This window comes from Hippocampus zosterae, chromosome 8 (genome assembly GCF_025434085.1).
Source record: "Hippocampus zosterae strain Florida chromosome 8, ASM2543408v3, whole genome shotgun sequence".
Taxonomy (NCBI): Eukaryota; Metazoa; Chordata; class Actinopteri; order Syngnathiformes; family Syngnathidae; genus Hippocampus; species Hippocampus zosterae.
In genome coordinates this window covers 22,854,526-22,878,657 of record NC_067458.1, presented here as the reverse complement: position 1 = coordinate 22,878,657, position 24,132 = coordinate 22,854,526, and the positions used below count along the sequence as shown (strand labels likewise).

Sequence of the window (24,132 nt, the reverse complement as noted above, 5' to 3'; positions counted from 1 at the left end):
GTCCAGTGGTTAGCACGTCGGCTTCACAGTGCAGAGGTACCGGGTTCGATTCCAGCTCCAGCCTCCCTGTGTGGAGTTTGCATGTTCTCCCCGGGCCTGCGTGGGTTTTCTCCGGGTGCTCCGGTTTCCTCCCACATTCCAAAAATATGCATGGCAGGCTGATTGAACACTCTAAATTGTCCCTAGGTGTGAGTGTGAGCGTGGATGGTTGTTCGTTTCTGTGTGCCCTGCGATTGGCTGGCAACCGATTCAGGGTGTCCCCCGCCTACTGCCTGGAGACGGCTGGGATGGGCTCCAGCACCCCCCGCGACCCTAGTGAGGATCAAGCGGTACGGAAGATGAATGAATGAAATGAATGAATGAATGAAGCGAGTGCCCTTTCCTTCAGTAAAGGTATGAGGGTGATCTGTTTGACGACGGCTTATCGAAAGCCTTTTGATTTGTGTGACTTGTTTCCTGAGGGGCCACTTTTTATTTTGTATTTGACTCTCTGAATTATTTTTATTTTTTTAATTTCTATTGTCCGCTGTGGCCCTCATCATGAAAAACCGCTGAAAGGAGCCATCATAATAATCTCAAAAGTTTTTTGTGGATTATTTCTAGTCACTCTGTTTATTGCATTGATCCGTTCAGCATGAAAAACCAGCGAGCCTAGCAACCGCTTTAGCTGTCACTCAACAGAAAAAAAAAAGACAACAATAAGCATGAATGTAGGTCAGGTAGAGCTTGGAACTTTGAAACTAAACTAAGTGCCTGTAGAGTACGAGGCATATCCCAGAGGTAAAGATAATCAGGAGTCCCTCAGGGTTGAGTTCACGTGCCCCCCTCAATCTTTTCCAGATGTCCAACAATCGCAAACCCTGAACATTATTTTTCAAACAATCCTGCGTCTCCATATATACATCTTAGACTTAGCCGAAGATGATTTTTTTTTTTTTGCCATCGATATGCCTCAAAGATTCTACATTTTCATATATATATATATGTGTGTGTGTGTGTGTGTGTGGAGACGCAGTATGTCCAGCATGTATATACATTTGCTCCTTGCATTCCCCAAAGAGGAAAAGAGTGCTTTTACCGGAATAGTTTGGCAGCTGGCGGCAGGCGTTCTTCAGCAGCTTGATTTCCTTTTTTGGCTGTGCTCGAGTGTGAACACTTGAGCACCAGCGGAGAGGAAACTTTTTTTTCATCGCGGCCTCATCCCGCTTCTCCTCTCACGACACTCCGGACGCAACACCGCAAACCCATTATTCATCCGGACCATCGGTCCATCCATTCATCCATCCATCCATCGCACATCATGTCTATAATCGATCAAAGACAAGGAAAATTCCCATGATCCTAACCCTAAGACATCACGTCAAACATTCTCGAGTCTTGTCAAAAAGAAAAGCCCATGATCCAAAGCATACCACATCATACATCAAACACGTGGTTAAAAAAAAGTAAAGCTCACCACATCAAATGTCCAATGTCTGTGGATAGAAAAGGAAAACTCATGACCCAAATCACACCACATCAGGTCCAACATCATGTGCCTATGGATGATCCAAAGCATACCACATCATGCGTCAAACATCTCCGCACTTTATCTGCAGAAAGGGAAATCTCCCGATCCAAAGCGTACCACATTTTAGCATCTGTCCAACATCCATCTATACAGTATATACATATATGGAAAAGAATGATCCAAAGCATACCACATCATATGGTTAAAAAAAGTCCTAAAATTAAACAATTAATGGGTTATTGTAAGTATCCATTAAAAAAAAACCCTCAAAAAGCTCAAATTAAATTCATTCATTCATCTTCCGAGCCGCTTGATCCTCACGAGGGTCGCGGGGGGTGCTGGAGCCTATCCCAGCTGTCTTCGGGCAGTAGGCGGGGGACACCCTGAATCGGTTGCCAGCCAATCGCAGGGCACACATAGACGAACAACCATCCACGCTCACACTCACAACTAGGGACAATTCAGAGTGTCCAATCAGCCTGCCATGCATATTTTTGGAATGTGGGAGGAAACCGGAGCACCCGGAGAAAACCCACGCAGGCCCGGGGAGAACATGCAAACTCCACACAGGGAGGCCGGAGCTGGAATCGAACCCGGTACCTCTGCACTGTGAAGCCGACGTGCTAACCACTGGACTGCCGGGCCACCCTCCATCTATACAGTATATACATATAAGGAAAAGAATGATCCAAAGCATACCACATCATATGGTTAAAAAAAGTCCTAAGATAAAACAATTAATGGGTATTATAAGTTTTTTTAAAAACCCTCAAAAAGCTCAAATTAAATTGCATTTTAAAGCATTTTTTTAGAAGTACACAATCCTCAGTATGGCTCACAACAAAGCCGCCGAGCGTGATTATAGGGAACGCCGCTGCTCGCGCGTCTCGAAGCCCAACCGAAGAGGGATGTGTTCGGCCGTCGCCATGACAACACAGCTGCGTTTGCCCCCCGAGCCGAGCAGGCCCGCAAGTCGATTTGAAGTCGCTGCCCTCGGCCTGCCTGCCTGCCTGCTCCTCATTCCAGCTGTGACACCGCACTTCGCCCTCGCTCTGCTTTCAGTATAAATAACCGACGCCGCATCGCCGCAGCTGGCACGCCTCGTTTTACAAGCCAGCTGATGACAGGAAATGTCGGGCCGGGGGGTTGGGGGGGGGGGGGGGGCAGGAAGCTGATAAGTGCGCACGGACGCTAATGAGGCCATGCTGTATGTTTGCAAACAAGGACAGCAAGGCCAGAGGCACAAGACCAGCGTTGCATTCAAGGGCTGTAGGAAATGTGAGCGTTCATTCACAACCGACACCCCCCCTCCCCCCACCGGCAAGCGCCGCGAAAATGCTGCACCAGCTGATTCGGGTCGAGGATAGGAAACGTGTCATCAGTTCCCAAGAGTGGCTCGATAGCCATCACATCCGTCACTTTTGCGCGCGTCCTGTTATGACGGCTCATATTTTTGCCGAGAGCCGTGTGACTTTTGCCAACGACTATGAAAAGAAAAAAGTAGCGGTGGAATATCATGGAAAATAAAGTGTATTAGCGTTATTTTTTGATAATAGAGGTGGCAAAAGTGAGCACAACATTCGAAAAACGGTGATTCAGTATTTAAATTACTCAAAAAAAAATAAATCAATAAAAATGATACAATGTTACGATACGGGTGGTAAGTCGTAAAAAGTAAAATGATTACTAATTCATATACAAATAAAAACAAATAAAACGTGAGAAAACAAATCCTCAAAAAAATAAAATTATTAAAATAAAAACAAATACAACATGAGAAAAAAATCCTAAAAAAATAAAATTATTAAAATAAAAACAAATACAACATGAGCAAAAAATCCTCAAAAAATACAATTATTAAAATAAAAAAATAGAATGTAATAAACATTCAAATAAAACAAAAAATGCCAAAAAGTAATACAATAATAAGTAGAACAACTCCCCAAAAAGAGAGAGAAAAAAAATTTAAGAAAATAGTTGCAACTTATTGAACGCCCTGAGAATAAAATAACCTCAATGACAAAACTGACAAGCGCATCATAAAATTAATTCAATGACTCCTCATGAAGGCTGCACGATTTCATACACGGCCCAAGCCATCCCCCCCCCCCCCCGCTTCAGTTGCCAAATATGGTTCTTTCCTCATTCAATGACAAATTTGACCCTGAAAATAACTGCTGCAACTTTTATTTTTTTTATTTTTATTTTTTTCGAAATACTTGTGTAATTAAGTCATAACTCAATTGAAAGTGCGAGTTGAAAGCCTCACCGACAGCTTTGGCAAGAACCTACGCTGAAAGGAATGTTGCGGGACAATCTTGGCTGACCTTTGCCCTCCGAGAGACACCGGACGCATAAGTGTCATACGTTTTTTTTTTTGGGGGGGGGGGGGGACAAACAAAAGAAGAGGAAAAAAATATGCCAGCTGACTTGGAAAAGACTTTCTCCACTGAGGCCCATTCCCAAACCAGCCCCCCCACCCCCACCCGCATATTCTCTTCAAACCCGCCTCCTGGCTCTCCGTGGCCTCTAATTGCACACACACACACACACGCACAAAATAGAACCAGACTGTTTTCCTTTCAAAGGCAGCACAGAGAGGCTTTTTCTTCCTTTTGCGTCTCACATTTCGAGTCCACCACCATTCTTCTTCACCTTCATCCATCCTCTTCCTCCCCCCCTCCCTCCCTCCCTTCCCCCACAATCACACAAGGAATGCCCGACGCATTCTTTCTCCGGATCGCAACGGGACAGCATCTCCATCAAACGGGATTAGCGGCAAGCGAGAGGAGGTGGAGGAGAGGGTAGAGGAAGCACTTTGGAGAGTTTTGTTGTGAGAAGGAAAGCAAACAAAGCGAGGGGGGGGGGGGGGGACGCCACCTTGGTCGAATCCAAATCACACAAACGCTGGAAACCAATTTCAAACTTCATCAAAGTGGAAATCACGGCGCGGCGGCAGTCACACAACTTGAATGCGCAACTTTTTGCGTCCCAAAGCGAGCGATTCCAAAACCGTTTAAAAAAAAATATTTTTTTTTTTACCTTGGAGCGCTTGGCGTCCTTTCCGGCGCAGGAGCGTGCTGACGTCTGCGGCCCTGCCAGGTAGGAGCGACCTATATAGAGAGCGCTCGGCGGCCCAGACGGTGACAGAAGCGCTCTGACTCCCTCCTTCTCTCTTTCCCTCAGCCTCCCGCCCTCCCCATGAGTCAGACTGTCTGCCAGGCAGGGCCTCCTCCTCCTCCTCCTCCTCCCTCTGCCTTCACAATAAAAGTACTTTCAGAGTAAAACCGCTTCCCTGCCATGTCTCCTGTCACTTGACTTTGCCTTGTAAAAAAAAAACGGGTCAACATCTATCGACCTATGGGAAGAAAATCCTCATGCTCCAAGGCATGCCACATCGTGATGCCCTCATTTATCTCCAAAAAGGAAAACGGTCATAATCCAAAGCATACCACATCGTATGTCAAAATCTAACTGCCTTGAGATAGAGAGAAAAAAAAATGTCTCCTAGGTAAAGCGTATTATCTGTCCAATATCGACCGTAGCCGTCTATGGAAAATAAATCGGGCGTGATCCAAAGCATACCACATCATAAGTCCAACTACCTACACATCAAAAAGGAAAGGCTCATGATCCAAAGCGTACCTCGTCGCATCCTCAAAGCACTTTCAGAGTAAAGAATCTCCCCTGTGAGGTCTCCACTCACTTTGCCGTCTTTGTCTTTATAAAAGGGGCTCAAATAGGATTCCGCTTGACGGGCGACAGCGTCATAATGCGAGACCGATTGAGAGTGTCGTTCTCAAAAGTATCATGTGACACGAGGGGACCATCGCCGAGACACGTGAGTCGCCCTTTGGCCCTCTGAGGGTGATTGTGTCAGAAACGTAGCGGTTTTATGTGACCCACGCCTCGGTTTCATTGAGCAGAAGACAAAAGCTTCAGCTCCCAAAAGCAATGAAATGGTCCAAAAATGTCAGGAAAGAATCGCTCGTGATCCAAAGCATGCCACATCAATTTGACGAAAGCCTTACTCATGATCCACAACAACCTGGAAGAGTTCTTGGCGGCCTAATTGATCTTCTTGGCGGCTTTCCTCCCCTGCACACCTCGTATACCAGAGAGCCAGAGAGCCCGGTGCAGGGACTACCCAGGGAATCCCCTTCAGCCCACTTCAATTGGCTGGCAGCGGGCCCTCCTCGCGTTCGTCCAACAGGACTCAACAAGCTCTTGAGAACTTCCATTCACGCGCCTCCTCCATCCTCTCTTTGTCGGGGAACGGTGAGTTCAAAGAGCACCGCTTGCCTGGAGGACTCCAGATGTTAAAATTGGGGGTTTGATCAGAGTGCAGATGTAGCGCTGTCATGATCCAAAGCATACCACATCATATGGCCAACTGTTGTCTTTCGTAAGGAATTAACCCAAAAACGAGCATTCCTTGTTCTGATTGTTACCAGGTGATAACATTCTGCTTGTGAACACACGCACATTCACACACACACACACACACACACACACACACACACACACACACACACACACACACACACAAAAAGCATCAATCTAATGCTGCGTGAAAGCCAGCGACCTTTGCAAAAGCATGGAGAGGGACGATTACTTCTCAATGTCCACCGAATTGCATCTGTATTCAGTTTCATTCATTCATTCATCCATCTTCCGAGCCGCTTGATCCTCACTAGGGTCGCGGGGGGTGCCGGAGCCTATCTCAGCTGTCTTCGGGCAGTAGGCGGGGGACACCCTGAATCGGTTGCCAGCCAATCACAGGGCACACAGAAACGAACAACCATTCGCACTCACACTCACATCTAGGGACAATTTCGAGTGTTCAATCAGCCTGCCACGCATGTTTTTGGAATGTGGGAGGAAACCGGAGCACCCGGAGAAAAACCACGGAGCACCCGGAGAAAACCCACGCATGCCCGGGGAGAACATGCAAACTCCACACAGGGAGGCCGGAGCTGGAATCGAACCCGGTACCTCTGCACTGTGAAGCCGACGTGCCAACCACAGGACTACCGGGCCGCCCCTGTATTCAGTTTCTCACCATTTAAAAAAAAAATACAATCCCTTTGGGAATGACTCACTTCTATTTGTGTGTCTAATCCCTTGACGCTTTCGGTCTTTTCCAGCCTGTTGATGAATCAGTGTTGATGGATGTGGTCTAAGTGGATGTCTGTGTGAGTGTGTATTGGGGGAGGGGGGGCGTTCAGGGTCAATATGTCAAAGTGACTGGGACCCGGGTGTCTCGGCGTCATTGCCGTTGTTGACTCATGACAGTCGGCAAGAGGACAGACAAAAGTGTAAAACATCCGAATTGATCAGACGAGCAGCTGCAAACAGCCATGACACAAGAATACAGTTTGAGATCTGGATCAGGACTTTATAGAACTAATATCAGGACCAAGACAGGATTCGGGGTCCAAAGTGGTCTCATGAACAAGATAAATATCACCATTAAGATTGAGATCAGGAGCAGGATTAACAAAGAGATTTGGATTAGGAGCAGGAATTAGATTGAGGTCATGATCAGGAGTAGAGTCAGATTTCAGATTTGGATCAGAATGACGGTCGTTGATGGCGTAGTGGTGCGGGCAGCGTAGAATCCACTCTGTGACAGTGTGGATATGGGTGTGAATGATTATTTGTCTCTATATGTACCCAGTGACTGGTTCGCGACCAGTTCAGGGTGTAGTCTGCCTTGCGTCCGAATGCAGCTGGGACAGGCTCCAGCACGACCCTGTTCAGGATAAGCGGTGTTGACAATAGATGCATGGATGGCTCAGAATTCCACCGCTGAGCATGCTTATAAGTAACACATTAAAAATTAGATGCAGTGTTGAGAATAAGGACCGGGAATTAGATCAGGATTAGGATCAGAATCAGGATCAGATCTGAATTGAAACCAGGAATGGAGACGGACTGGGATTGAGATCATGTCCAGGATCAAGACTGAGTTCAGATATAAAACAAGTATCATGATTAACATTCAGATTATGAACAGAATCAGTATCCAGAATAAAATCAGGAACAAGATTAGAATCTGGATCTAGATCTGGATTGAGATTAATGTCAGGATTAGGAATCAGACTAGACTGAAATTAGAACTTGGACAAGGATCAAATCCCGATTGTAACCTGGATCAGGATAAATATTATGCGATGATTTATGTCAAATCTTGAGGGATTAAAATTGAGATGATGATCAGAACCAGCATCAAGACGAAAACCGGAACTAGGGTTGAACCATATTAACATCAGGTTCAAAATTTGAGCTCAACATCCCGATGAAGATTAAGATTTAGATTGCATTTAAAACCAGGATGGAGACAGAAACCAGAACTTTGATTTAGATTCACAACAGAATCAGGACGTGGCGGACAAAGTGAAGATGATAAGTGAGGGTGAGGCTAATTGACGACATTGTTGCTCGAATGACTCGTAACTAATGGCAGAGAAGTCCTGTTTACACACGTTCCGAAATGATTTATAGTCCTCATTTGGATAAAATGAGATCCCCCCCACCCCCCAAACCCCGCACTTATCTGTGTGTGCCGTTTTCCATGTTTAGCATACCGGAACGTTCTTTCCGGGGAACCAAGTCGTCTGCTGTCTGTGAATGGACCGTTTAGTTTCCATGCTGTCAACTCCCTAACATACGAGTCCATTCAGGTCTTACGTGACCCGCTTCCATCTCCCACATCCCCCCCCCCCCTCTCAATCCTGCGAGGAAGGTCAGCTCCGACAGCTCTCTTCCTTTTTTGGAAACTTTCTCCGTTCCATGCAGGTCATTCTAGCTCGAGTGGCCAATTGGGTGGCGAGTTGGCCTGGCGTCTCAGCCAATCCCAAGGCCTCGCATGTCCATTTAAGGACTGCCCATCTCACAACAAAAGAGGCCAACGGGACATGAATATGATTTTTCTTGACTCTTGTTCAGCTTTTGAGCACCCCCCCCCCCCCCCCGTCTCCCGTCTAAGGCCTCTTTCCGTCATCTCCCTTGAGGAAAGTGAGCCGCTCTCACTTTCGCTTGCTGGCGGAACCACACATGCTGCTGATTTTGCAAAGCCAACCACAAACAACACCTCAGCGAGGGAGCCATTGTTAAGACTTCATTAGGGAGTCGATTACTTCCACTTCCACAAACACGCCGTGAGTCAGGGCGCAGTTATTCCACCAATGCCTGGCAGCCGAAGTCTTAATCAGCAACACGACGCAAACGGAGAGAATTTCATGTGACCGATTTCAAATTTTGCTGAGGGCAAAAAGACAGGTCTGGATTCAAAGCAGAACATCAAATCATTCGCAAATGGTGGATCAGAACACAGGATCAAGATTGAGATCAGTGCGAGAAGAATAAAGACGTGAATCAAGAATGAAATGAAAATCTGAATCGGAGCCAGTATCAGCATCAGCATCAGTACAGAGAATACAATCAAGACCAGAATCAGGATTAAGATTGTGGGGAGAATAAGGATCAGGACTAAAACTGTGTTTGGAGCCAGGATAAGGAATTAATAAAATCAAGATTGAGTTCAGAATAAGGAGCAAACTCAATCAGGATGAGACACAAGATCAAGATTGAGGATCGCAAATGGGACCAGCATTAAAATCAGACCCCCCCCCTCCCCCGCCCAAAAAAGCAATTGAATCAGATTCTTTATCTTTCTATTCCAGTCTTATGCATTACGTAACTCATTTTTTTGGTTTGCTATCGTCACCTTTCCTTCAGGTGGTGAAAACATGAACATTCGCCAACTCATTCATTCATTCATCTTCCGAGCCGCTTGATCCTCATTAGGGTCGCGGGGGGTGCTGGAGCCTATCCCAGCTGTCTTCGGGCAGTAGGCGGGGCACACCCTGAATCGGTTGCCAGCCAATCGCAGGGCACACAAAGAGGAACAACCATTCATGCTCACACTCACACCTAGGGACAATTTAGAGTGTTCAATCTGCCTGCCACGCATGTTTTTGGAATGTGGGAGGAAACCGGAGCACCCGGAGAAAACCCACGCAGGCCCGGGAAGAACATGCAAACTCCACACAGGGAGGCCGGAGCTGGAATCGTACCCGGTACCTCTGCACTGTGAAGCCTACGTGCTAACCACTGGACTACCGGGCCGCCCCATTCGCCAACTGAACATTGAAAATAAGTCATGATACACAGATACACAGTATCTGATACACAGATACACAGAATGATACACAGTTTTCCTCTCGCTATTGCTATGCTCGCGTTGAACCGCGACTATGCGGGGGTTCACTGTAAACACACATCCAGGCGGCAGCTGGTAGACTATCCTTCTTTTAACCCTTTCACAACGCTATCAGGTCTCCAAGCGGCGCCTCAGTGGCGGCGGGTATGATTCCCCCCCCCCTCCCTCCCCAACACCATCTCTCTACCCTCTCCCAGGGTGCAGAAAACTGGCGGGGGCAGGTACTCACAGTTTTGGTTTGGGCTTGGTGGGAAGTGGCAGGGCCTCCCTCCCGAGGCTTGGGGACGGCCTTCCAGGGGTGGGAGGTGAGTCTGATGGAAATCGCCGAGGAGGGGGAGGCGGAGGCGGCGGAGGAGGAGGTGGGGGTGCGGGTTCTGATGGTGGAGATGGCAGGGAGTCGGGTTGGCCATTGGGCACGCAGCTCATCTCATCATGCCTTTCCTCGGGCTCCGGAGACCACAGCTCTACTTCCTGAGGCGGCATCTTGGGTGGTAGTTCCAGCAGGCTGATCTCGGTGGGCGGGGGTGGGGGCGGTGGGGGGAAGGACGCCCCATCCTCTAGCGCAGAACTATCTCCAGACACACCGTTACTGGAGGAGGAGTCCTCGGCTCCTGAGGGGAAATAAACATCAGGGAAAATGGGAATATTGCGACCGCCCCCCCTCCTCCTCCCCGACTTCTCATTTCACTCTGGCTTTCATCTAACTCAGTGTCTGTGTGTTATCTCATCTGAAGCGGTCCCCCCCCCCTCACTTCCTGTTTAGTCAACCATCCCTCTAAAGTGTGTGATGCACCCAACGTTTGGACAAAACGACGCCAGGATCAGGTACACTGAAATTTCCCTTAAAATTCTGCAGTTTACAATCCTCATTCTGATGTCAGTCTTGATCCAGGTCGTGATCCCAGGAGCAATCTGGATCCTGATCCACATTTTGACATCAGTCTTAATCCTCGTTCCGATCCTAATTTTGATTTCAAACTTGCTCCTGAGTTTGGTCCCGAGTCTAATCCTGATTTAAAACCTCAGTGTGTTCCTAATAGTACTGTCAATCTGGTTCAGATTCTGATGTCAGTCTTAACCCTGATTCTAATGCAAATTCTAACCTCAGTCTTGATCCTGATTTTGCTCGCCATTCTGATATCAGTTTTACTCGTGATCCGAATCCGAATTCAAATCTCAATCTTGATCCAGATTCTGATCAGATTGCGACAACTGGAAGCTATCCCCCATCTGCACCCAGACCGAGCGGTCAACTCTCACCATCCTCCCATTCAAGCACCTCAACAATGGCAAACACAAAGACATTGGACGCACCCGCTGTTACAGTGAGTTGGGCGGAGCTGTTCACTGAACCATACGGGTTGGAGGCGGTGCAGCAGAACAAGCCGCCGTCTTCCGGAAAGGCCTCAGCAATCACCAGGGTGCAGATCTCATCTGAGGAAAACAAACAAGACAAAACTGGAGAATAATATTAAAACAACTGTAAGAAACGTCCCGTAGATACAAGTAGAATAGTCCCACAGGGATCATTGTCAGGTCACCTGATGTTTCTTGAGTTACATTCATTAAGTCTGAAATCTCTAACAAAATGTAAGTATTCTCTTAGTATTTTGCACTGAATCTGTGCTACTGAGCTGACCCCGCAGGTAACTTTAGGTTGATTATCCTTCATCTCCCTTTTTGAAACAGCAAATCTTGGCCGCACCACTTGAATGTGCGTAGCGTTAACATTACCCCGGGGCTAAAGTAGTAAAGTGGAAACGAGACACCGACTGCAATGCTGACACGTTAAACGTCTGCAAATGAGACATGACAGACACACGAGACGTGCAAGTGAAGGACGGCAATTTTCGATGTCGTTTACACAAAGGTGAGTCAAAACAAGTTGCCCGTGCAGGTGAGTCACAGTCTGAAGAGAAAACACCTGAACACTCAAGTGTGTGCCTCGTGGTGATTCAGACTGTTTACGTCGTCTGACTACAAAGTGCGACAATGTCAAGTCAGACAGACAATCAGAGGACGTACCTGACTCTGCCGCCGATCGGGGTTCTGATGTACGTTTCGTACCGAGAAAAAAAATGTAAAAAATATGTTAAAACATGCAAGGAATTTATGCAATGAATGCGACGTTATGATACAACTTGTGAATTGTGAAAACAATGATCGAATGTGAAGTAAGGTTAGCGTAAAATTAAGATTAGCATTGTTAGCATTCAAAAGTAAAAGTCGCATACTTTTCTGGAGAATCCTAAAATCCGGAGAGTCCAAGATCTGATCGCCTTGGCGGTACCACCTGACCTGCACAGGGGGGCCCCCACGGACCCTGCACTCCAGAACTACCACCTGACCTTCGGACGCCTGCGTATCCTGCAGCAACTGAATGAAAACAAAAGCAGAAGGCGTTATTTAAAAGTGTCCACATTGTAGGTCCGTTTTGACCTGTTGAGTGAGCTTGTAATTTTGGCACTCCCTTATGGACTAAATAATTATTGACCAAAAATTGGAAATCGATGGCAAAATCGATTGGAAATATGAAAAAAAGGCAACAAGAATGAGTTTTAAAAATTAATAGGAACATAAAGTAAAGAAATAAATCTCACAATGTCTTACTAAAACAGAATAAAATTGAAAACAACATTGTACAAAGATATTGTCAGAAAAACAAGACCCACAAAAACTGACCCCAGAAATTACACAAAAAAAGGCAAAACTCTCTGAGCAAAAACAATAACAGTGGCAAAAATGGACCAAAAAGAAGAACATAGGGCAAAAAAAAGGACAAAAATGTGTCAAAATCAGAAATAAATCCCCCAAAATGAAAAATTGGGTTTATGTCAACAAAACAATCCCTGAGCAAAAATGACAAAAATCTAACAAAAAATGGACAAAAACCCAAATATATGACAAAAATCAGTCAGTCACACTTTCCAATGAACTCTTGGTCAGGATTTAAGTTACATCGCCGCGATTGGAACGATACTCTGTTGTAAACTTCCTGCGCTGTTTGTCTTTTTTGCCCACATGATGAGGATGACAAGTTAAATAAAAACGTGTATTTAGGCTTACTTTTGTGAATATAGGCGGACCCGAGCCATCGCCGCCATACAACGACGACACCGGGCTCTGCGTCTAAAAAGACCAACCAAAACAAACACACAAACATTTCTGAGGCCCCGAATTGCATTTTTTGGGGGGGGCGGGGAGGGGGGGGTAACTATTGGAACTTCACCCTTTGCGAAGGCTGCGACAATGACTGGACCAGCGTGGAGCGATGAGGCAGCACCTCCGGAGTTTTGGGAGACGCCGAGCGTATCGTCAGGCACATGGAAGTCGTTTTCTTCTGCAGTCTAAATAAAAGAGAAAAAGGGAATGCGTTTTTTTTTTTTTTTGGTGGTGGTGGTGGGGGGGGGGGGTTTACGCCACTCATTTCTGGATCAAACATCGACTGGGAACCGCTATGTTTTTCCAGATGCAAATCTGACCCAAACAATGTCTAAGTTTTGAAGGCTGTGATTGATAGCGGCACGATGATCTGCTGCGAGGTGACGTCAACCTTGTTTACACTTTGGTTGACTGGGAGGTCAGCGGGTGAGCAGGCATAAAAAGACATACACGGGCATGCTTGCCGATCTGGACTTGGACGGCGAGCCTTCTCCGTCTGAGTCTGATGACGACGCGCCTGAAACGAGACCAAGGACAAAGGTCGATTTGTGTTTTTGTCATCAGAATTTTCTCCGTCCATCGAGCAAGCTGTTATCGACTTGTCTATGGCAGTTTAAATTTTTTACATTAAGCTAAGCAGCGTTTCCTCCTGCAAAGCAACGTTGTTGTTTTTTTAAATGCACGCTCTTTGTTTGATGTTTACTTTGACAGTAACCCGAGAGTGGTTGGTGTGGCGACATGCAAAATACGGCAGTGGACGACCTTCAATGTAAACCTCGGCCGAAGTGTTGTCCGCCCCGAGGCTGTTGGAGGCCACGCAGGTGTAGCGTCCCGTGTCGTCCTCAAAGGCCTCGGCGATCACCAGCGTGTGAAGTTCACCATCTTGCCAGATGTTGATGTCGGGGGAGTTGTGCAGCTCGCGACCCTCGCAGAACCACCTGCGCGACAAATGTATCATCATAAGAACATGTTTTTAATAATAAATTTCGTGGAGCCACTTGATGAAATAAGAATGACACAACGATGTGGTTGCACATCCACTACAGTAGGTGGCAGTGGTGCTCTCATTGTCAGTGAGTGAGTATGTGCAGGGAGTAAGAGCTCTAAAGTTTTGGGGTTTTTTTTTGCATTGAGCGTGCTCACACAATGCATAGAGAAGGAGATATGAAGTGCACATTTTGGTTTGACATTGCTCCACTGAAAATGTTTCTCGACAACAAGATACAGTTTGCTGCGACGAACAATGTGAATTAAGAAACAAAAACTGTTGACTTTATCAAGAGAAAAACAAGTCTTGTATATTCTTGAAATGCTCCTCAAAATGAGAAAGGACGTTGCTGCTTAGGAATACTGCTCCTCAAAAAAAATATATATATACACGTATATCATAATATTCATTCATTCATTCATCTTCCTAACCGCTTGATCCTCACTAGGGTCGCGGGGGGTGCTGGAGCCTATCCCAGCTGTCTCCGGGCAGTAGGCGGGGGACACCCTGAATCGGTTGCCAGCCAATCGCAGGGCACACAGAGACGAACAACCATTCGCACTCACACTCACACCGAGGGACAATTTAGAGTGTTCAATCAGCCTGCCATGCATATTTTTTGGAATGTGGGAGGAAACCGGAGCACCCGGAGAAAACCCACGCAGGCCCGGGGAGAACATGCAAACTCCACACAGGGAGGCCGGAGGTGGAATCGAACCCGGTATCTCTGCACTGTGAAGCCGACGTGCTAACCACTGGACTACCGGGCCGCCCCATAATAATAATAAATAAATACATTGAGTTATTTCCAGTCTTGCACACCAGATGCTTATGGATAAGAAAACTGAAATGCACGTTTCAGTTTTCTTAAGAGAGAGGCCTGCCAACTCATTCACACTCTCCACATAAACACACAAGCAAATGCAGATGCACACACCACAACACACCACAACACACACACACACAACCACATACACCCACCTGCCCACGCCTGTCTGAGAGACAAGTGGCAAACGGCAGCCAAGCCCGAGGCGGAGCCGCATTTACGGGAAGTAGATAAGCCCCCCCCCCAACCATCCGGTTCCCTCCAACCATACCAAAAGTTAATTTATGCTCCAGTGAGAAGCATTTGTGTAAATCACTTTGATTAGTGTACGGGCTATTTAAAGAGACAGTACACGGGCCTCGTTCACCATCCTCTGAATCAGCAGGAATTCCAGCAAATTGCTGACCAAACAGTTGAAAGCAACGTCAGACGGCTGGAAAGGTTTTGACTGTCAATATTTTTGGTACTCAGTCTAGCTAGCAACATATTCAGTCAGATTGTTGATGTACCAAATTAAAAAACACATTGTGTGTACTGACACAAGCGTGTATTTTTCTGGTTAATATTCCTGTTTTCTCCATCGACCAAGCGACCAAGTGTGTAGGGGACCGCCGGTTGCCCCTTTTTGTAATATCGTGACCCCATCCCCTTTTCAAAAGAGGGCGACGCTTCACAGGATTGACGCCTGACAGCGTGGGTGGGAGAAAGTGCACGTGAAGAATTAGTCGGGCGGCGGCGGCGGCGGCGAGAGAGGAAAAATGTAGGAATGATGATGACAGGTGGAGCAGAACCCGGCTGGGCGTGTTGCGCCGTCTTATCGCGACAGGAAGCGCTTAAAACCTGGCTGGCGGTCTCATTTTAACACGTCAGGCTGCGTGTTAACACAATAGGAAGCAGACATGAGAGGTGATTTTTACACAAATGGAAAAGAAAATGCACCAGGCATGGATAGAAAGCACTTGATAGATGACATCCTATGGAAAATTGCACTACTTTTTCTCACTGTCTGCTGTTGCTTTTTATTCCAATTTCATTTAAGAATCAAGAGAAAATACTCGTGGATCTGAGTGCAGCATTTGATATAATCGATCAGAATATCCTGTTGCTACAAACTTTGGTAGGATATAATAGATCAGTCCTAAAATGGTGCATGTCCTACTTGGAGGAAAAATGGTGTACTTGGAGGAAAGGTGTTATTTTGTCACTGTTGGAAGTTTCAAATTTGATTGAATGGCTATGACATGTGGGGTCCCTCAAGGGTCAATCCTAGGGCCCCTTTTTGGATAGTCTGCATATGTTACCCTTGGGTCAAAGACTTCGGAATGCCAATATTGGCTGTCATGGCTATGCAGGTTCCATCCAGAAACCTACTTTTTATTTATTTTCATTATTTTTTAAATGTCTTTAAATCTTTTGTTCGTACATGCATTTAAACGTTCTTAAATGTACGTGCTTTTTTTGGGTGTGTGTAATTTGAATAGGATACTTTTGTGCGGCCCGGTAGTCCAGTGGTTAGCACGTCGGCTTCACAGTGCAGAGGTACCGGGTTCGATTCCAGCTCCGGCCTCCCTGTGTGGAGTTTGCATGTTCTCCCCGGGCCTGCGTGGGTTTTCTCCGGGTGCTCCGGTTTCCTCCCACATTCCAAAAACATGCGTGGCAGGCTGATTGAACACTCTAAATTGTCCCTAGGTGTGAGTGTGAGTGCGAATGGTTGTTCGTTTCTGTGTGCCCTGCGATTGTCTGGCAACCGATTCAGGGTGTCCCCCGCCTACTGCCCGAAGACAGCTGGGATATGCTCCAGCACCCCCACGACCCTAGTGAGGATCAAGCGGCTCGGAAGATGAATGAATGAATGAATGTTCTCTTTGCTTTGCCTTTGAATGACTTTCACTCTTCTGCTTGCTTTTAGATCAGGGGTGGCCAACTCCGGTCCTCGAGAGCTGCTATCACGCACGTTTTAGATGTTTCCCTCCTCCAACACACACCTGATTCAAATGGTGTGCATCGGAGGAGGGAAACATCGAAAACATGCAGTATAGCGGCCCTCGAGGGCCCGAGTTTCCCAACCTCGTTTTCAATATTGTGCTTTATGTTGTGTGAAGCACATTGAGTTGTCTTGTGTTTGAAAACTGCAATAAAACTAAAGTTACTTGTCTAGTAAAACAGAAAATAGAACACACACATCCAAAGTATGACACTCTGCCTTGTAAAGAGTATAAGGTACCATGAGAAGCTAAAACGACTAATACACACTTGCTATTAGAATCTACTATATTACCTTTTGCTTACAAGGAACATGCTAGCTTAAGAAGCTAATGTAGCAGTCAGGCGACATAAAAACGGATTCAAACAAACCACACCGGGTCGCAAGAAAATCCAAATGTAAGTCCTTAGTTCTACAAAAGTTTTTGAACGCGACTAGCTAGAAGGCAAAACCGACTTTGACGCAACGCAGAAGAGTCGACAGCTGAACTGCGGCAATGCAGCCAACAATAACGTCCCGGATTAATCAACTTTAATGGTCCTGCATCATCACACATAATTACTCAGCCGAAGTCTGCGAGAACAGATGTAAGTGTTTATTTCCGTATGGCGTGCGGCAGTAAAATACCATCTATCAAAAAAAATGAAAAGGAAGGGAGGGTGCGTAAAAGTCAAGGTGGAGCTTCTTTTCTCGGCCCCGGTGTAGCCTTACCACCCATTTCCTCTTCCCACCCAATGGCATTCCGAAAGCGATGATTCAAGACACGGTGAGTGAAGGGCCGTTCACCTCCACTTTGGTGAAACGCAACAAGCCAACACGCACGCCATCCTTGCTCATCATCCACCGTCCTGTCAACATGCACGCACACAAGCCAAAGTCCAAACCAAACTTGTGTGCTCAACGGATGGGTGCTTTTTTTTTTAGTTCCGAATATATATATTTTTTTTAATTATTCATTCATCGTTATATTTTGTTAATTGATCATTTGCTGTCAAACTTCATTTTTCACGAAGAGTCAAATGTTGAAAAAAGATATACGCAAGTGTAAGTAACATGCTTGTAACTGTATGAATACTAATAGTTTTTCATAAGTCATTTTAAAAAAAAAGTGGAGTGGTCGTATATATAGGTCGTATATTTTTTTTCTAATATTTTTTTAATTTTATTTACAATGAGTCAATTACCCAATTATTTGCCCTTCAGTAATTAGAGATGGATATTAGTTAATAATAAATTAATTAAACAATAAAATCAGAAATTATACATTCATTATTATTTTATGAAAATATCTTTTACTGAAAATATTTATAATATATATAATAATTTTTTTCCTTTTTTTTTTACTTTATCAAATAATTGGTTAATCGATCATCAAAATTACTATAAATAATACTACTGTTACTTGTGTATGCAATTTTATTTCATCATTAAATAACAGAAAAATGTGTCAAATTGTATTGTTTATACAATTTTTTTCTGTAAATATTTGCTTAGTTATTACTTAGTATTTACTTAGTACTTAGTAATTACTTAGTAATTACAATTCTTTATTAATTGGACTATGAATATCATTTTCAAATAATCCATTGTGAGGTTTTACATTCACATTTGAACGTTTGTTTTTTTTTTTCGTTTAAAACTCAAATATGGCCTCTGTGGACCAAAACAAAATGCCTGCCCAGCGTCTGTTGAGAAAGGAAAGTTTTTTTGCGCAGTGGCCTTGCGAGTGCGTGCAAAGAGCCGCATTGGCCTGCATTCGCCACGTTTTTATTTTTGCCACCGCGGACGGAAAATCCGCCGGAGCGCTTCTCTCCTTTCACCGCAAACCGTAAAAGCATCCGTGCCAAAGGGCGGTGAAGCGATCTGGACAGGAAGCTTGGGAGAACGCGCATAAGCAAACAGAACTCCACATCATCAATGTAGGATGCAAAAATCACCCCACACCCCCCAATAAAAAAAAAAAATAACTGGGCTGAAGAGGATGTCATTTTGCGTATTTGTCTGTTATTGCTCCAATGTCGTGGACCTCAGCTAACCGCACAAGTTCAAGCGCAGTCCAGCTGGACACGCAAAGTTCGTCTTTAGACTTAATTACAAAGTACAATGGAGACGTCGAAAGAGAAGAGAGAGCGTGCGAGAGAGTCCTCGGACAGAAGGCAGATGAGGTTTGTACGTTCTGATGCGCGAACACAACAATGAGCACTCTGGAAAAGGAGATGATTCGCACAGTATAGTACTATTTTTATTTTTATTTTTTAACACCTGTTTGGATTTTATACAACACGACAAATGAATCCGATAACCGGTGCAAGTTGTGTTTGTAGGGTTGCCCGAGAAAGTTTGTATTAACCAGGCAAATAACCTTTTCTGGTCTGCTCGGCACCACTGAAGAAACATCGACGCCAGTTTGCGCATCCTCTCAAAAGACATACAGTCATACCTCGGTTTTCAACCATAATCCGTTCCAGAAGGCTGTTCTAAAACCAATTTGTTCAAAAACCGAAACCATGCTCTTTAAAAAAAAAAAATAAAAATCTTTATTGAAAGATTCTTACTTTTTCTTTTATGATTGATATAAAAATGATTTAGTAGATTTAAACACATAACGGGGTAGGACTAGATAAGTTTTTTACTTCATCCTACTCCCTTGAACATAATAACTGTGTTGAATGAAGACTGATTTCTTTCTTTTTACTTTTTTATCTACCTTATTTTCTGTCAAATTATTACTGTATATGTTTTATGTTCAATAAACAATAAAACAAACAAACGAAACACGTCTGTTCACCATGGAACGCTAAACGATTAGCAAGTCAATAGCGGCTAGCATGGTAAGCTAACGTCTAAGATCGTCGTTCAGCGATCCTCTTCATCAAACAGTCCAAAGAGATGGAATCAAATGAAGCAAACCTGTCACAACAGCTCACAAACTGTCACGTTAACGAAAAAAATTGGTCAAATACCAACAAATAAAGCAACATTTGTGTCTCTGATCTTCAGCTAACATACTAGGCTCATTAACTTGAAAGTAACATATCACAGATTTTTCAGCACTGTCTGTAATTATCCGAAACGGGGACAATCGCAAATTGTGCATCAAAGCAGGACAAATAAATGGAGGCCGGCCAGAGACGATGAATGCGGCGCAGTAAAACAGAGGGAGACATTTCATAACAGAGGGGATGCATGCAGCCAAGGGTTCGGAGGTCAGACAGAATGTTCCGGCCTCGGCAGACAGCTGCGGGATGACGATCTGGGTTGCGTATGCGGAGGATAGAAGGGCGCATAAATCGGAATTGGTGGCTAAGATGTGAAGATTCACATCTTATCCTGGGGGAAATTCGAGGGCAGAATGCCCGCAATTTGGCAAAACGAATGAATCCGGATCGCTAGGCTGCAAATGAAGTCCAACGTCACAGCATCAAGTGCAAAAATATGAAAACATAAATAGTTGACCAAAAACATTTTCAGAAAAATATCAGCTGACAGTGACACAAATTTTGACACCCCCGCCCCCCGCCCCAAAAAAAGACAAATGCCGGACAAAAAAAAACAAAACACTCAAAAATTACATAACAATAATACAAAATTATTTGGCAAAAATTCCCCCCAAAAATGAAAAAAAAAGTGAAATTAATTTTTTAAAATCCAATCCTATCGGGCAAAAAAAAAAGTACACTATTATTCGCCGAGAAAATATGACAAACTCATACGCAAATACAACAAAACACACCAACATCAGATGAAAAACTACAAAACACACGAGCCAAACAAAATGATTACTTCAGTTTGAAGGAACACAACCACTAAAATAGTGACAGACATGCAGCAGCTGATCCACACACGGACACCCTCACGTCACCAGCCATCATCGCACGCACACACACACACACACACACACACACACACACACACACTGAAAATTTCGAATTGAAGCTGCCAATCCAAGACCAAGACGCAAAACAAAAAAGTTTTTTTCTGCTGGAATGAGCCTTACCTGAGCCCCAGTGCTGCTCCCGCAACCACACACACAAACAGACACTGAGAGTGACTGGGTGAGGGGGGGGGGCAGGGAGTGGGATAGTGAGGACACATCCCCCCCCTCCTCCCCACCCCACCCCTCTTCAACCCCACCCCGCCTGAAGGCGGGGGAAGGCTACCCCTCGGGGGTGAAACCCCAACGTAGAGTCACTGAGCAGGGGAGCAATAAGCACGCCCCCCCACCTGAGTGGAAGAAAGTCCAACCACCCCCCCGAACCCACCCAGTCAAGCGTACAGGTGCCACTCGTGGTCGGGCTTGTTTTTGAGATGTGCTCAAAAACAATACCCTCCCTCCCCCCAAAAAAATCAAAACAGTTGGGCGCACCAAATTAATCTCAACCCCCGATAAAGCAAACAGAATTGAATGTGGAACGTCCTGCAAATGCGTCAAATCCCGCAGGCCACAAGGAGACGGTCCACTTAAGGACGCCACCGAAATAGCTCCCGGGATCGGGGCCCTGTCCGTCTAAAAAGACAACTTTGGCGGGGAGGCACCTGGCAACCGGCGGGCAGATGGCCGCGGCCTTGTAGCTTGTGCGCGCGCCTGACATGCAGCCCCCCCCCCCCCCCCCCCCGACTCACTCACCCAAGACCAGCAAGTCCAAAATACTCGGAGCGCTTCGTGTGCCGCTTCCTTGCTCTCTTTCTCTCTGGGGAGGATTTCGTCCATTCACACGCTATTTTGCTCTGGGGAGACCCAAGCCCCCCCCCCCCCCCCCCCCGCCCCACCGAGCGGGATTATTTGTGCGACTTGTTACTGGGAGGGTCCTCACTTCCTCTGTGGATCTACGTCGTAGTTTGAGGTAAGAAAAACAAGACGTACAGTAAAGGTCACAGTATTGTTTGTACACATGCGCACACACACACACACACACACACACACACACAGATACACGCACACAAGAAATACGAAGACCTCGTTTAGTGCATTCCGCGCGTCTGCTCGGTACGACTTCTTCCTCTGTGTTTTTGAGGCAACAAAGATGACATCCGATCGGTCCGATGTCGCGGAGGCCATCTTGCAAAATGTTTTAAGAGCCATTCCCCTGACCGGGATTCAACAGTTGGCCGCGACGGTGCTGAAAAAGCAAAGCGGGAGGAATGCCGAAACTCGCCACGACGCCGCGGCAAGCGCAATCAATTTGTACGACTTTGGGATGGTTTCCGTGACCGCGCTCATCAATCTTCCGCGGCTGGCTGGAGGCATCTGCGCGCTAACGTGCCTGGGAAACGAACGATCCGACGGACCGCCGGCGAATTGATTTGTGGTCACGCTGATGGCAGGAAGTTCTTGACAGGAGATGGTTTGGAGGACCCGCCAACATGTTACAAACATCTCAACTTGTGTTTTTCCGGCTTCCAAGGTGGTCGCTTGTGTCACGTTTGGTTCCAACTCCAAGCGCGGCAATTTTTGAAAGAATAGGATGAGATCTGTGACACAGTCCTGCCGTAACAGAACGTCAGACCTCACCGGTGACTACCGACTAGTGTCGGAAGACTTGAGACCGATCTGAAGACCGCATCTTTGAGGGACTTGGTCTTGTCTCGGTCTTTGACTGGTTGGGACTCGGGATTTTCCCATCGGGGCCGGCGCTGATCTGCAATTCTTCAACTTCCTCAATGTGCTAATAATGGGGGTGGGGGGGGGGCATCGGGGACGTTCGGCGGAACTCCAGTTCGGTCGGTCTCATTTCATGCCGATTTTGTCGGGCGTCGGGGCTGATTGGAAACTCGCCACTCGAATAAGTCGACAGCAGACCTCGGAGTGGCGCCCCAAATCCGTCCATCCATTTTCCGATCCGCGTCATGCTCCCAAGGGTGGGTTGGCGGGGGTTGCTGCAGCCTATCTTAGCTGTCTTCGGGCAGTGGGGGGGCGGAGGTGCACCCTGAACTGGTTGCCAGCCAATCGCAGGGCACACATAGACGCAGACGCAATCAAATTGCCATGAATGTTTTTGGAATGTGGGAGGAAACCGGAGTACCCAGAGAAAACCCACGCAGGCACGGGGGAGGACATGCGAACTCCTCTGCACTGTGAGGCCAACGTGGTAACCAAACGTGACCACCAAAATCGTGTCGATGGCAGCGAACGAGTTCCGCTTCTGACTACTTCAAAGTACCGGTAGATCTTTTTAGTTGAAAACGGCTTACCTTAACTCGAATCCCGTATCACAATCTGGGCCAAAGGCAGAATCCGGGTGAGTTTATTGAGCGTTTTGGTGCTGTAAACAGTGAATCTTTGTTCTGTCAGGTGCTGCATCGTCAATGAAAGAGTCTTTAAAAAGTAAAAATGTATCTTATTAAAATATTTACAATTTCAAGACTATTTTTTAGCATAACCTCTGAAATCTTTTTGTTTGAAGAAAGTTTGACTTCGATAGCTTGTCTTTGATGAAAAGTGCCAAATCGCTATTTGTCTCGGTTTAGTAAAGCGAAAATTTCAGATTTGGCTTTGAGATTTTCCGTTTTTGTTTTTTGTGGTTGTTTTTGTTTCTTTCTCCATAAAAGTTTGTTTCGTTGTATTACACACGCCCCTAAGCTTGGCCTTGACAGAGGTCATATTTTATGATTGAATGCTACTCTCGGCGGCCAATGTGGGCTTGTCTGCTCATAAAACATGCACAGACCGAACCGAGCATTTTATGATTTTTTTTTTACTGCTGTATTAAAGATGTCGAGAGACAAAAGACAAAGTGAGCGCAGCTCCACATCAAACGCTGCCTGCTGGCACATCCAGGAAAATAATCAAATAAGCCATGAAAGGCTCCGTTACTGTCGGTTTAAATGAACGTCAAGTCGCGAAAACAGGTGAGGGCGAGCAGATGCGCAGGGCGAGCAGAGGCCGGGATGACTCAAACGTACAAAAGGAAAGACGTCACGTTGGCCGCATTCCCCAGATTTCCTCGGCTACCATCGCTTCGGGTATCGACCGTCATGTGGCTGCCATTCTTGTTGCAACCAGCAAGCGGGCGCCGGACGATTTCATGGGCTGAGACTTGCTTCTCATTATGTTTTTGTCGTCACGCAGTCCAAATTTGCGCTCGCACGGCAAAGGCTCCTTTCAAGTTTACGAGACTCAGCCTCGAAGCGTTTTGTGTCATTGTGATGGGCACGATCGGATTGGCATGCGCCAGCCGTGTCTTTAAACCGCACTTGTCAGCGTTCCCGCAAAATTCCACATCAGCTTTTTTTTCCCTACCCTTGCCCTACTTTTTAAGCTAAAGGGGAAACATTCATTCATTCATTCATCTTCCGAGCCGCTTGATCCTCACTAGGGTCGCGGGGGGTGCTGGAGCCTATCCCAGCTGTCTTCGGGCAGTAGGCGGGGGACACCCAGAATCGGTTGCCAGCCAATCGCAGGGCACACAGAAACGAACAACCACTCGCACTCACA

The 24,132-nt window shown here is 46.1% G+C and overlaps 2 protein-coding genes across 6 annotated transcripts in view; one reads left to right on the top strand and one right to left on the bottom strand.

The window, feature by feature from the left end:
- sh3rf1 (SH3 domain containing ring finger 1) overlaps window positions 1-24,132 on the top strand; it is a 160,163-nt gene that overhangs the window by 55,747 nt on the left and 80,284 nt on the right. The gene's annotated exons all lie outside the window — the stretch shown is intronic.
- Window positions 1-24,132, bottom strand: part of palld (palladin, cytoskeletal associated protein) — a 44,938-nt gene that overhangs the window by 10,679 nt on the left and 10,127 nt on the right. For 2 of the 5 annotated variants that reach the window (XM_052073705.1, XM_052073706.1), the window contains exons 3-10: window positions 13,662-13,837; window positions 13,350-13,416; window positions 12,967-13,084; window positions 12,804-12,866; window positions 11,972-12,113; window positions 11,763-11,786; window positions 11,052-11,171; window positions 9,967-10,348 (exon numbers count right to left, since the gene is read on the bottom strand). In XM_052073705.1, coding sequence (XP_051929665.1) covers window positions 9,967-10,348; window positions 11,052-11,171; window positions 11,763-11,786; window positions 11,972-12,113; window positions 12,804-12,866; window positions 12,967-13,084; window positions 13,350-13,416; window positions 13,662-13,837 — 1,092 coding nt within the window. Of the gene's footprint in view, window positions 1-4,552; window positions 4,719-8,100; window positions 8,220-9,966; window positions 10,349-11,051; window positions 11,172-11,762; window positions 11,787-11,971; window positions 12,114-12,803; window positions 12,867-12,966; window positions 13,085-13,349; window positions 13,417-13,661; window positions 13,838-20,694; window positions 20,794-24,132 lie in introns of those variants that run through there. The other 3 variants (XM_052073707.1, XM_052073709.1, XM_052073710.1) reach the window with 3 other exon arrangements.